The following is a 15,389-nucleotide window of genomic DNA, read 5'->3' as shown; positions in this document are numbered from 1 at the left end:
GCTTTTCATCTAAGAAGCTTCTTCCACTCTGAAGAAGGTTCTTGGATGAGAAGTGAAACGTCTTTGCCTCTTGAAAAAGCACCTTTGGGACAACCATGACCTGGATGACTGAGAAGCTCCATAGACATTTGACTTATGATTAGTTTTCACACTGGCGACTGTTGCAACATCTCCATGGTCACGTGATCACAATTAGGATATTTAGCAACTGGCTCATATTTATGATGGTTGCAGTATTCCAGGGTCATGTGATCATCTTTTGCAACCTTCTGACAAGCAAAGCCAATGGAGAAGCCAGATTCACTGTACAACTTAGTTGTAAAGATTCACATTACTAAGTTGAATTACTTAGTAAAATGAATTACTGCAGTGATTCACTTAACAACTGTACAAGAAAGGTCATAAAATGGGGCAAAACTGACTTAATTGTCTTGCTTAGCAATGGAACATTTGGGCTCGGTTGCGGTTGTAAGTCAAGGACTACTTATATTAGGTCGCAGGGGCATTTTGGATGTCGGGATACTTTTGAAAAGTTATCCAAAGTGACAAGTGATTCAGAACATGTCCCACAGTTGTTGAGCCAGTTTCTCTATGGTCATAAATGTCATGTAACAGTACATGTCACATTTGTATAACCAAACGTGAGATCCTTTGCCATCAATTAGTTCCCCATTTAGGTACGCACAAGTCCCACGGAATGGTTTATATTCCTGCAAATACAGGTAGTCCTCAACTTACGACCACAATTGAGCCCAAATGAATGTTGTTAAGTGAGAAATTTGTTTTTGACCCATTTTACGATTTTTCTTGCCACAATTGTTAAGTGAATCACTGCAGTTATTAAATTAGTAACACGGTTGTTAAGTGAATGTGGCTTCCCCATTGACTTTGCTTGTCAGAAAGTCACAAAAAGGGATCCCACGACTCCCGGGACACTGCAACCGTCATAAATGTGAATCAGTTGCCAAGCATCTGAATGTAAATCATGTGACCGATGCTGTAACGGTCATAAGTGTGAAAAATGGTCATAACTCACTTTTTTCAGTGCCGTTGTAACTTTGAACGGTCACTAAATGAACTGTTGTAAGTCAAGGAGTATCTGTACCGCATAAAAGGAACTCCTGAATTTCACTAGTAAATGGAAGCTGACCACATGAAGGAGTGTTTGATTCTCCACTGTTTCTGTACATTTTAATCTGCAGGCTTCTGTATGGCTACCAGCTGAATTACCTGGAAAATTACCTGTATGACTACCAGCTGAATTACCTGGAAAAACTACACGCAAAAACTTCAGTAATGAAGACTGTTACCTTAGGAGGAACATAGAACTCGAGAAGGAACCTTTCCCCTTCCATCTTCACTGCTTTCCTTAGTAGCAAACGGCATTTTTGCCACTGAGAGGTACCCACACAGTTTGTGTCATCGGCAACCATGTAGCGAAGGGTTCCCTCTCTCTGAATGTCCACTAAATCCACTTTAGAAGATTGGCCCTTGGAAAGCCAGAGTTTGTGGGTCCATTTCTCTCTGGAATCGCTATGTTCTTTGCTAACAGGAGGACAGTGTTCCCTCTCAGACTGTTTGCTCTGCATGGATTCTGCACCTGGCTCGGGAGAAGACCGCCGATGCCACATCTCCTTCATGCCGTCCACCACGCACAAGCTCATGTTCCTCAGAGAAAAACCTTTCTTGAATTTTGTCTTGGAAGAACTGTGGACAGAGACATCTTCGGAGCTTCGAGACTGGCCGTACGAGGAGACTTTTCTTGCCTGAGCCTGTTGGGTTTGGCTCAAGTACCTGCTGGAGGTGAGTGTGTGGTCCATGCTGTCTAGAGACTCCACGGAAGTCTGCTCTTTTCTTGGCAAGAGATCCCGTCCATAAGGCATGTGGCAGTTCTGAAGGCCCACAAACGGGACAATGTTATACTTCGTAGGAGAATTGGACACAAACACCCTGTTGACCTCCAGGCTGAAGATGTCCAAGAAATTTGCTGCAAAATGATGAGAGAAGGAAGTCTCGGCTCCAGGAGTGTCGTAGTGGGGATTTTCCTTCAGGAACTGGCAGAACTTCTGAGCAAAGTCCACTGCAGCAGCCTGGGCATGGAGCTCACAGAATTCCCGCCAGTCAGGAAGCTGGGAGGGAGGTTCTTGACAAAAAGCATCGCCATTCATGACTGTTCCATTCCACCTATAACCAAGAGGAAGACGGTGAGTGAGTGTGTGTGTGTGTGAGAGAGAGAGAGAGATGAACAAGCTCTAACCACCCACCTGTTCTCAAATACAGGTAGTCCTTGACTTACCACCACTCAGTTAGTGACCGTTCAGAGTTAAAACAGCACTGAAAAAAGTGACTTATGACCAGGGATGGGCTTCAAAAATTTTAGCAAGGGGTTCTTTATCCAGTTGCTGGGTGGGCGTGGCCATGGTGGTCGTGGCCTAGTCGGCCTCCTGCACCATGGCAGGGGGGCGTTTTTGCCCTTCCTGGGCTCTGGAGGCTTTCTTTGCGCCTATGGGAGGGCGAAAACAGGCTCCGGAGGCCTTCTGAAGGCTGGAAACAGGTCCATTTCCAGCCTTCCTGAACTTCTGGTAGGCCTGTTTTTCGCCCTCCCTGAGCCTCCGTGCGCACCCTGCACTTACCTGCATCCAAAATGGGCAGTGTGGGGATTCCTAGGAAGGACGGGGTGGGGTGGGCGGGGCCAGCCAGGAGTGGGATTTGGGAGTTCTCTGAACTGCACAGAATCTTAGCTAGAGGTTCTCCCAAACCCCTGCGAACCCCCAGCAGCCCACCCCTGATTATGACTGGTTTTCACACTTATGACTGTTGTAGCATCCTCACGGTCACATGATTAAAATTTGGGTGCTTGGCAACTGGCAGTATTTATGTCGGTTGCACTATCCCAGGGACCTGTAATCACCATTTGTAATCTTCCCAGCTGGCTTCCGACAAGCAAAGTCAATGGGGAAAGCCAGATTCGCTTAATAATTGTATAATACCCTTAATAGCGACAACGATTCGCTTAACAACTGCAACAAAAAGATCATAAAATGGGACAAAACTCATTTAACTGTCTTGCTTAGCAACGGAAATTTCGGGCTCAATTATGGTTGTAAGTCAAGGATTACCTGTAAAAGAATAACTTGATTTGCTTGTACTGGGCTATTTCAGAAGAGGTGGTGGGGCCTGGAGGAGAAACAGGAGTCCTAACCGTAGTAGCCATTAAACCTCTCAATAAATTCAGAAAAAAATTAAAATAGCCTTCATAACATCTAAGATCCATTATACTGCTAAACACCCCCATTCTCTCTCAATTTTTAAAATGATACTGGGCTTGAAAATCTTAACTTCTCAGTTTATTCATCCAACCACTTCATAAAGTGCAAAATTAACACTAACCAAAGGAAATAGATGGGGACATGTATCTCACTGCTCATATATTTTGGAGATGTAGAGTCTGCAAACGGCACTTTAACGTTGCAATCTTGTGTCTGCCAAGATCACACTGCTAAATCCTAACCACAAAGTCTTGTACTCAATTGCCCAAATTATCATAGGAAATGAAAGGTAATAGGTAAACAGTTACACAGACTTACAGATATTAAAAATACTACTCCCAACTTTTGGGGGGCGGGGGGAAGAAAGCATGAAAATCTAAGCCAAGCATTCTACCCTGTTGCCATGGCAACATGGCTACCTTGTCTCCATGTACGTCTTTCGCATGAAAAAAAGTGATTTTAAAAAAGGGGCCAAAACCCCGCCTGCCTTTGATGCATTCAAAGATAAAATGCATTCACATGAACATTAAATCACCAACTATGCTTTCCTAATGTGGCTTTTATAACCCAAAGCACAATGTTGAAAGAGAAGAAAATCTTCTCATCCTTTCAAGGACATTCACACCTAAATTTACCTCCCTTTCCTAGCTCTGAGGTAGCCTATTTCCTGTGTGTTCCTGGAGTACGTGTGCTTCACATGGAGCTTCTATCTCACTGCCTGCCTGTTGCCAAGGCAGGCTGAAGCTGGATCAAGATGACCCATTTCTGACAAGGCTGCTGGACAAAACACGACATCTCCCGGAAGCCCTGTCTCCTCACATCATGGAAATATTGATTGTGTGAAATATAAGTCAGTCTTCCCATCAGGAAACGCCCTTGCCTTCTCCACTTCATTCCTCTGCCTGCCCACAGTCCCTTCCAGTAATGCAGAAACCAAATATAGGTAGTCCTCAACTGAGCCCAAAATTTCTGTTGTTAAGCAAGACAGTTATTAAGTGAGTTTTGCCCCATTTTCCAAGCTTTCTTGCCATGGTTGTTAAGTGGAACACTGTGGTTGTTAAGTGAATCTAGCTGCCCCATTGACTTTTCATCACATGAGGTCGGGACACTGCAAACCATCATAAATATGAGCCAGTTGCCAAATATTGATCACATGACCATGGGGATGCTGCAAAGGTCGTAAGTGTGAATAATGGTCATAAGTCACTTTTTTCAGTGCCATTGTAACTTCAAACTGTCACTAAACGGTTATTAAGTCGATGACTACCCGAAGAGCCCTTCCATTGTGGAGGAAAGCAACTTATCCTTGGAGCAGTGTACATTCACCAATCTTTTGTTTATTTATTTAATAAATACAGCCACCCATCTCATATACTTGACCACGTGACTAACCATTACAAACAAGAGTAAAAACAGTACAAAAACACAACCAAAATTGTAAATAACATAAAATAGCAGGCAAGAATACCCACAACATCCCACAATCAACATAATCAAGTTTGCTAGCAACTTGGGAGATCGCAACACAGGTCATAATGATTACAATTACAGATTAACAGAGTTGGAAGGGACCTTGTAGATCTGATCCAACCCCCTCCCCACGCAGGAGACCCTACACCATTTCTGACAGATGGCAGTCCAATCTCTTCTTGAAAGCCTCCAGTGATGAAGCTCCCACAACTTCTGAAGGCAACCCCTGTTCCATTGTTCTCACTGTCAGAAAATTTCTCCTTACTTCTAGGTTGAATCTCTCCTTGATCAGTTTCCATCCAGAATAGAATAGAATAGAATAGAATAGAATAGAATAGAATAGAATGGAATGGAATGGAATGGAATGGAATGGAATGGAATGGAATGGAATGGAATGGAATGGAATAACAGAGTTGAAAGGGACCTTGGAGGTCTTCTAGTCCAACCCCCTGCTTAGGCAGGAAACCCTACACCACTTCAGACAAATGGTTATCCAACATCTTCTTGAAAACCTCTAGTGTTTAGACTGGATTTAGATAGTGATTAGACCAATGACAATACAGTATCAGCAGAGAAAAGGGCCAGTGATGCAAACTTCATGTTCTCAAATGGTACAGAACATTTCTATGCTTCAAGGAGGAAGAAACTCTGAAGGCCACACAGCCCTCTGTCTATGGAGATAATCAGTCCTTCAGGCGATGATTGTCCCAAAGGTGTTTTTTTCAAGAGGCAACTGGACTTCCTGGTTTTTCTTTGAAGACGTTTCACTTCTCATCCAAGAAAGCTCTTCAGCTCTGACTGGATGGTGGGGAATGGAAGGATTTATTTTATACTCCTTGCAGACAGCTGGTCATTTGCATTCTTTGAGTCGTTAAGGCCACTGGGAGGTTTGTCAGGGTCACCTGAGTAATGCAATGGGTGTGGAGTCTTCTTGGAACTACTGAAAAGATTGTGTGGTTGTGGAGCTGTGTTTCCTTAGGGATGTTTTCTGCCCTGTGTCCCTTACACTGTTGAACACAGGTGCAGGCCGTTGGGGATGAATCTGTGTCTCCATCTCAAACTGAAGCACAAATGGTTCCTGTAGTCTGCAATTTTTCTGGAAATCCATTCATTCTCCCACACCAACGGATTTCCCCAAAAGTTGCAGACTACAGGAAACATTTGCACTTCAGTTTGAGATGAAGGCAACACAGACCCATCCCCAACAACCTGCACCTGTGTTCAATAGTGAAGGGACACAGGGCAGAAAACATCCTACTAGCACAACTCTACAACACAGTCCTTTCAGCAGTTCCAAGGCGACTCCGCACCCATTTGCACTCCTCAGGTGACCCCGAGGACACAGACAAACCTCCTAGTGGCCTCAATGACTCTCTAAAAACAATGCAAATGACCAGATGACTGCAAGGAATATAAATCCTTCCATTCCCCACCATCCAGAGTTGAAAAAACTTCTTGGATGAGAAGCGAAACGTCTTCAAAGAAAAGCACAAAAATCCAGATTTATTTATTTATTTATTTATTTTCAATTTATATACCGCCCTTCTCCCTGAGGACTCAGGGCGGTGCACAGCCGCCCTGAGAATTAAAAACATGAAATACAAATATTAAAAACAATTAAAATCTATATAAATTTGGCCCAAAATTTAAAAAACCACAAACCAATTAAACATTTAAATTTTTTTAAAAATTTCTTCCTAAGCCAGCCCGGCTTGCTGGAAAAAGTGGGTTTTAAGGGCACGGCGGAAGGCACTGAGGTCTTGGATTCTCCTTATCTCTGGGGACAGCTGATTCCAGAGGGTAGGTGCCCCCACAGAGAAGGCTCTCCCCCTGGGGGTCACCAGCCTACATTGTTTGGCTGATGGCACCCTGAGGAGGCCCTCTCTGTGGGAGCGCACGGGTCGCTGGGAGGTCGTCAGTAGCAGCAGGCGGTCTCGAAGATAGCTAGGCCCTATGCCATGGAGCGCTTTAAAGGTGATAACCAACACCTTGAAGCGCACCCGGAAGACCACTGGGAGCCAGTGCAGCTCGCGCAGTTGCCTCTTGAAAAAGCACCTTTGGCCCACAGAACCCTCTTTTTTGGGAATGGAATGGCAGTTTTAGGGAGATGCAATTTCCTTTTTTCCTTCCATGGATTCATGGCAATGGGGACTGTGGGTGTTTCAGCGACATGGACAAATGTGCTAATGTTTGCCTTTAGGAATGAGAGTTCTCAATCTTTGGGCAGATTCAGGCCATGCCTGAAATTTGCCTATTTTGGGTTAGTACAGGGCTGGTTAACAATGGCAACTTTACAACTTGTGGACTTCAGCTCCCAGAATTCCTTATCCAGCCATGGTCAGGAATTGAAGTTGACGTCCACAGGTCATAAATTTGCCATAGTTGCCCATCTCTGGGTTGGTAAGCAAGTGGGATTGTGGTTTATTATCCCTGGTTTATTTGCACTCCATTCAAACCATGTCTTAGCACAATGGATGAAGCCAGCAAATCTCGAAGCAAGCATTAAGCAGATGCAGAAGTTGTTAAGCAAACCCATTTTAGCCAATGGGCAGTTTTTGTTGGAAATCAGAAGTAAATGCCGACTTCCAGCAAAAAAAAAAAAAGTCATAAATTGTGATCATATGACTGAGAGATGCTGCAAATGGCCATAAATACAGGCCAATTGCCGAGTGCACAAAATGCAATCGTGTGATTGCAAGGGGGAAAGGCACAGCCATTGGAACTTTGAACACAAGTCATAAATACTTTTGGGGGTGGATAACTTCAAATGGTCATTAAGTGACCAATTGTAAGTCAAGGACTATCTGTATTAAGCTGCTAATGGGCAAACAGAGTTTGTGAATCCAGTTTATGGGAAATATGCGCTCATTCTGTTAATCATTAACTTTGCAAGATATTTTAGCTAATTTAAATCTGGTTTCTTTTATTTGATAAGTTGCTTTGACTTATGCAGAAATAAATTGCAATTTGACTTTTTTTTAAAGAGAGAAGAGCTCCATGATGAGCCATTTTATATTAAGACACAATGAAGGTAATTTTTCCTCCTGACACCACTGCAAGGTATTTTAATAAACGTGGCAGAAACTTTTAAGTTGTGTTTTTGGTTTAACTCTAAAACAAGCTCTGGTTTGTGGCCCATAGTATTTGGTGATTCTAGAATAGTTAGGCTGGTCCTACATTCAGAGGAGGAAATGATATAAGGCTGGCCCAAACCTCTCGTGGGTGGGGAAGCAACAGAACTGAGTACATGCAAATAAAAAAGGGTTTATACCATATATAATTCACTGTGTTTAACCACTGATAAATCCCCCAACAATGTGTGATGCCTTTAAACCAAAGGTGAATTAAGAATAAATTATTAAATCAGAATCTGGGTAAGTTTTTAAATCAGAGTCTGGCCCTTAGTCCAGGGCCCAATTACAAAGTTAGCAAAAAAAACAAAAAAAAAACAAGCATGGTTTTATAGATCACAAAAAAACCTCTCATGAGCTTGGCTTTAACTTAGTCTGATGGATGAATCCATCTATTATGGCTTAGTGTTGTTTGTGTGTGACGCAGGTAACATGTTCAATACCATGGTTTAAAAATCTAGCTCAAGCACTGTGAATGTCTCCAATTGCATCTTTTTATTTATTTTATTTTATTTTTATTTATTTTCAATTTATATACCGCCCTTCTCCCTGAGGACTCAGGGCGGTGCACAGCCAGAATTAAAAACATGAAATACAAATATTAAAAACAATTAAAATCTATATAAATTTGGCCCAAAATTTAAAAAACCACAAACCAATTAAACATTTAAAAATTTAAAAAATTTCTTCCTAAGCCAGCCTGGCTTGCTGAAAAAAGTGGGTTTTAAGGGCACGGCGGAAGGCACCGAGGTCTTGGATTCTCCTTATCTCTGGGGGCAGCTGATTCCAGAGGGTAGGTGCCCCCACAGAGAAGGCTCTCCCCCTGGGGGTCACCAGCCTACATTGTTTGGCTGATGGCACCCTGAGGAGGCCCTCTCTGTGGGAGCGCACGGGTCGCTGGGAGGTCGTCAGTAGCAGCAGGCGGTCTCGAAGATAGCTAGGCCCTATGCCATGGAGCACTTTAAAGGTGATAACCAACACCTTGAAGCGCACCCGGAAGACCACTGGGAGCCAGTGCAGCTCCCGGTGCATCTTATATCTACATGTGTAATATATCGTGATAGACCAGGAATGTCAAACTCGATCACGTCACAGGCTGGACCGTGATGTATTACGACGTTTTTTGCCTTTGCAGAACCAGGCTGGGCGTGGCCTGCACGTGTCAAATCCAGCCAGCGGGCCACCAGTTTGACAGGCCTGTATAGACTATTGTTATCTGTATCCCAACAATTGATATTATCCTCACAAACTATTGAATATAATTCCTATAGGAATACAATAATTCAATCCAAAGTTTGGAGAAAAAGTTGGCCAAGAATTGCTGAAGAATTTTTATTTTATTTTATTTTAATTCATTTTATTTTATTTTATAACACCCATTTCAGTGTTGAAGTGACCCTGGGCGGCTTACAGAATGATAAAAGCATAATAAAAACAATTAAAATGAGCAAGAATTAAATAGACTAATAAGAGGATGAATGGTATAGGGGTGGAGCCCTCTCTCTTACCCCGTCAATAATTATGGATTCTCATTACCGAGTAGAAGATAAATTAATTGATATAAATGCATGGTTGTATTACAGAGAGGGAGAATCAATCTCCTACTTGCCAGCATTTGTCGTATTTGCATATTTATTGCTGGGCTCTAAATTTTAGCTACTCTTTAAAAGAAATGCCACAGCTGCTTTGCCTATTACATGGAACAAAAGGTGTGAACAGAAAAAACATTAAAGGTATGGGCTATTTTGATGAATTATAAGGGCAGTTGTACCAACTGAATGTCAAGTTTGCAATCAAGAATTGAATCTGGGCAGCGTATGACCGCTTTAATTGAAGCTAATAAATTGGGCTACTTTTATTAGCACTATTATATTTGCTGTTTTATTAATTTGTTCATGGGGGTTCATTGAACTTTTGCACATACTGTAGTTTAATGTGGTTTAAACTTTGCATCCCCCACCCACCCAGCAGAAATGAGCCTTTCGTGTGAAATTTGAAAATGAGATTCAGGAGGAAGGGAGGCGATGGTCAGCTACTTGCAGTTGAAGCGAGATCTGCACACACCCTTTCTTTTGGGGAGAATGCTATCTCAAGCATTACAGCAACTCACTTTCAGTATCGGCTTCTTTATTGCATGGTATTGTTCAGAAACCTTTTCCACAGCAAAACTCACGGGGTCTGGGTGCCAGAGAAGTATTTCTGTTCTGACCGAAGATAACCTTCCAAGCTGACAAGGCACAAAGGCTTATAGAGAAGCTACAAGATGTAAACTGAGGTTAAAGGATGCAGCAGGAAGAGGAGAAGGAGGAAGGGGGAAAGCTTCCATTTAGAGCTCAGAGTGCCCAGCCGAATAGTGGAATCCACCAATATACTGCTGGCACAGGCAACAATCAAGAAACCGTTGCTATCTTTTTATAGCTGGCTGGCTCCACCGCTCAGACATGTTTGTCAAGTTGCCCAGCCACATTTATGCAGCTGTGAAAAAGGGATCCTGACTATGACTTCCTCAGACAAGCCACAGATTGCTATCTGTTTAATTTTTGGATTTCGGTGGGATCCCACAACCCTGCCTGCTGTTCACTTCCAGACTGGTATTCAGAGCAGAGCTACCTCCAAGGCAGCAGGGTGGCTCTATTTCACTATGACGACTGATTTGCCCATCTCCAATCCTTGACGGCCTGCCCAGTTGTTCAAAGGCCCTTTTGTTTTACTGGTTATTGGATAACGTTGCTCTCATCTTCTGTCTTTGTGTTCTTTCTTCTCTAATTCTAGCAGCGGTTATGAACAGGGGTGGGAATCACATAATTTACCTACCGGTTCGCCCAGCACTGAAAATGTGAGCGCATGCAGTTGCCTCACTCGCATGCACCATCTCCGCACATGTGCACAGCCGTCTGTGCATGTGCTTTGCTCGCACGTGCAATTTCCACGCATGTCCACGGCTTTAAAACATGGCTAAATAGGACGGCATGGCACTGGGGCGGGGGTGAGGTATTCAGGTAAATGTATGTTTTAAAACTGATGGTAGCCTCATGGAAACTATTCTATGAAGAGATTTTCCCTGTAAGCCATTTTGCACAACTGCCTATGATAATCCTGTATACCGCCAACAGTCTCCAAACATGCATACCAGTTCATCACATTTGGGGACCAATAGATCCACCTCCCTAATCAATGCACAAAGCATTGAAACATTTTTAAGAGATGTCAGCCTCTTCCTGAATCTATATCCAGGGACCAGAACTCTTCTAGGTAATGAGATACTGTGACAACTCAATTCAGCTAAGATCTCCCTTCCAAAAACACAATCTCTGTTTGGTGTTTCACTGATCATCAATGAGAAAATCTGTAATGGCAGAAGAGCTCCATCCCTGTTACATACATCCACAGCTCCAAGCATAGACTTGGCTCAAGGATAATGGAATCCAATCGCGCGGTCTGGAGCACATCCATGGACACGTTCCAAAGTCTTCACTTTCAATGGGTGATAAATTTTATTCCTGAGATGCCGGGGTCTGAATAGAGGACCTTTTGCCTGCCAAGCATATTCAGTTCCACCACCCTACAGCATCTGACATCTATTCCAGAATACAGTTATAGCTATGACTGGAAATACCTATAAGGGAGATAGATACTGCTTATTTCTGTACAGGACCTTGAAGAAGGAATGAAAAGACCATCAGCAAAATACGAATTAGACCCGGAAGACAAGAGAGCATGAGAAAGAAACTTAAGGCTGCCCCACCCTGATTGTCTTTGGTTTAAGAGGGAAGGAAGTGGTCAGCTTTCAAAATTGTTATTATAGCCAATATCAACAAAGTTCCAACAATGAGTCCTGGGGGTGGTGCAGTGATTAGAATACAGTGTTGCAGGCAAACTCTGCCCGCAACCTCAAGTTCGATCCTAATGTGGCTCAAGTTTGACTCAGCCTTTCATCCTTCCGAGGTCAGTAACATGAGGATCCAGATAATTGGGAGCAATATTCTGACTCTGTAGATTACTTAAGAGAGGGCTGTAAAGCACTGTGAAGCAGTATATAAGTCTAAGTGCTAAGTCCTACTGCTATTTCATGTGGAGTCTGTTGCCTGACTTGGCCTTCCTTGAAGGACTGACATCAGTTTTGAAGGTCTCACTACTCTCTGTTCAAATAGGCAGATAACCTTGCCTTTGGATGTAGTGATGGTTCCCTTCCTTCTCCAAGATAGTCTCTGTGGATTCTCTACAGTGGTGGGATTCAACCGGTGTAACAACTGGTTCGCCAATTGTGCGATGCGCACGTGCAGTGCATTTGAAAACACCATTAAAAGCTACTTACTACTAGCTACAGTGAGTGAAACAGCTGAGGCGCGGCAATCCACTCTACTGCAGCTATCAGCTGGGCTTCAAACGAACTAAATATAGGTAGGTATAGCGCAGGGGTGGGCAGGCCCAGCTGATGGTCGGAGCGAACCAGTTCACTCTCAGCTGATCATCGGAGCAACTGGCTTGCCCGAACCGGACCGAATAGGCTGAATCCCACCTGATTTGCTACCATTTTCTTTCTTCAGTACAATTAACAGTTACAATTAATCAGACTTTTTTTTTTAATCTTCAGCATGCTGCCTGTGAATCCAGCTTGTTTACTTATAATCTGATATTTTGGGAAAACACAGAAAATAGGTGAACTCAATGACTACAAGTAATCCTTGATTTATGACTGTAATGGAGCTTGTTCACCATGGTCATAGGACACGTTGGTGAATGATTAAAGCAGCACAGGATTACAAAATAACAAGGGCATAAATAAATTATTACATTTATATTCTGCCCTCTCTCTGAGACGACAACAGGACTTTCCTAATTCTGTAAGAGATTGGTTGGGTAAGAGACAGAGTCATCTCATTAGTGCGTGGTTTTCACCAGCCTTCCACCAATCCCATAATAATAAAAATGGACCCAGCTTCCATCACTGTGTCCATAAGTATTTACTTTATCTTCCCATTGCTGAACTACCTCCTTCACATGCTCCTATCTTTTATTCCAACTCTCTGTCAGCTTTGGAAGCCATTTGCCATTCCCACGTTTGCCGGAACTAAATGAGAATGACAGTCAAACTCTTCCTTGTCAGACTGATTCTCCATCAGATAAGGCTCAGCTAACTGACCAGGTCATAAGGCTTTGGAAATCAACTGCCTCATCCAGTGTAATATTGAGTATCTTTCCATCCTTCACTGGGTTTTCCTTTCATATCACACAAGAGCGACAGGTTTCCTTGACGGATGGCTTCATCTACTTGAAACTCATCACTTGGATGACTGATTATAGAGCCATGGACTGAAGCATTTAACATATTGTATAGTCATCCACTTCCTGCACACAAAGAATCAATGCTTTTAGCAGGTCAAGATTCCTGCAGTTCACTTTTAAATAGAATAAAGGAGAATACACTATTTGTAGATCAGGGTTGATATGAGGGGTCCTTGGTGCTCTCTGTGCTTGTTTTCTTGCAGACATCTCATTACCCAAACTAGGTAACATCATCAGTGCTAGTAAGGAGTGCAGTTTTCTATCAGTTTATATTCTGGTGGCTTTCCTGTCAGTGTTGGTGGGGGTGGTCTTAGAGGTTCTTTGGTTGAGCTGTTTGCTGTTGGCTTCTTTGGCAGTTTCTTGATTGGGGTATTATTTACTTGATTGTTGGTCTGATGATAACCATGGAGTCAATCTATGCTAATCTGGGTGCTGATTGCTGGTGGAGCAGTCTTTTTGTTTCTTTTTGGGTTGGGTGATTGTCTCTTTTGCATTGTCTATAGTTAAAGGTAAAGGTAAAGGTTCCCCTCGCACATATGTACTAGTCATTCCCGACTCTAGGGGGCGGTGCTCATCTCCATTTCAAAGCCGAAGAGCCAGCGCTGTCTGAAGACGTCTCTGTGGTCATGTGGCTGGCATGACTAAACACCAAAGGCGCATGGAACGCTGTTTCCTTCCCACCAAAGGTGGTCCCTATTTTTCTACTTGCATTTTTTACATGCTTTCGAACTGCTACGTTGGCAGAAGCTGGGACAAGTAACGGGAGCTCACCCCGTTATGCGGCACTAGGGATTCGAATTGCTGAACTGCCAATCTTTCGATCGACAAGCTCAGCATCTTAGCCATTGAGCCACTGCATCCCTATTGTCTATAGTTAATGTCTAGTTAATGTCTATGTGTCTATTGATGGCTGATTTGTCAGAGTGCCAGGCTTCTAGAAACTCCCTGGCATTTTTGGACTTGGCTTAATCTAGGATGGTCACATTTTCCCAATTGAAACTATGGTTAAATCTGTCTCTATGTTGTGAAATTAAAATAAAATAGAACTCTGTGTTTTGAGGGTGGGGCAATATAAGCAAGAATCAACATTTGTTATCAAGGAAATATATCAGGGTCTGAATTCTTCTGCATGGAAAGCAGCTTCTGTGGAAGAGGTGAACTGTACAGGAAATCCACAATTTATGTAATGGAACCTGTCCATTTCAGTCGTAAGTTTTTATGCTGTAATGTGGGTCACCACATGGCCAGACCTGATTCAACAGGTGACTGTTAAGGAAACACGGCAATCTTTTAAGTATACCCATTGTTCACGATAGGGCATTTTCCCCCCAAATCAGAAGTAAACACCTGTTTGGGGCCAAAAAATGTAAATTCACGTAATGTTTATGTGCATTCACAAATTCACATAATTTAGGTCACATAACTATGGGGCCATGCAAAGTAAATGAGGGCCGGCTTCTGAGCACCCAAAATGCTCAGCTGTTAGAACTCTGGTCATAATTAACGTTTGTGGGGATCCACTGTAACCTCAAACGGTTGTTAGCAACCAGTTGTAAATTGAGGACTCACTCTATTGCCAATTAGAATTTTTGCTGACTCAGCTTCTGAGGTTTTCCCCATGTATTTTTATTCCAGTCAAGAACCATAAGGACTAGAATTCAGTTTAGGCAGTTTTGATTTATTTTGTTTTGAACAGCAAGTTCCCAAAAGTTGAACATAACTCCAAATCCATGAAGAGTTAGCATGCCTGGGAAATGGATGGAAAAATTATCTCAGGGGGGAAATGGGTGCACATAGAGATTTAATTGATCAAAGCAGCAAGTGATCTTGCACATTTTATTAAAAATATAGGAATAATGCAAGATCTGCACTTGCATATTGGTGTTCTTCAATTAAGCTCTAGTGCTCTAATACTCTTCAGACAGCCTGCAAAAAAAATCACAACTGATTATAGTGAGATATACCATCCAACTCCATCTTTGAAAATTTAAACTGGGAAGAGGAAACACAGATCACAGAAAATTTGTGAGACACCCCTGGTCCAAACAAACATGAATCCTAACCAGCAGCCCATTTTTGGCTAGGAAAATAAGAAAGAGAGCGACTTCATGGAAAGCAAGAATTGCCAGAAAAAAGGTTTTTCAATTTTCAAGAACAGCATTTAATTGAGAAGAAGAGATAATGACATAATCTCTTCCCCCAAAGGAAGAAGATTTCAGTTTTACATAAAAAT

At 42.7% G+C, this 15,389-nt stretch overlaps 1 protein-coding gene across 9 annotated transcripts in view; it reads right to left on the bottom strand.

The window, feature by feature from the left end:
- Positions 1–15,389, bottom strand: part of SH2B2 (SH2B adaptor protein 2) — a 70,088-nt gene that overhangs the window by 34,285 nt on the left and 20,414 nt on the right. For all 9 annotated transcript variants that reach the window (XM_034420874.3, XM_087889252.1, XM_034420869.3 and 6 more), the window contains one exon: positions 1,311–2,184. In XM_034420874.3, coding sequence (XP_034276765.3) covers positions 1,311–2,184 — 874 coding nt within the window. The remainder of the gene's footprint in view (positions 1–1,310; positions 2,185–15,389) is intronic.

This window comes from Pantherophis guttatus, chromosome 1 (assembly GCF_059756535.1).
Source record: "Pantherophis guttatus breed Tessera chromosome 1, ASM5975653v1, whole genome shotgun sequence".
Taxonomy (NCBI): Eukaryota; Metazoa; Chordata; class Lepidosauria; order Squamata; family Colubridae; genus Pantherophis; species Pantherophis guttatus.
This window is presented reverse-complemented; position numbering and strand designations above follow the sequence as displayed.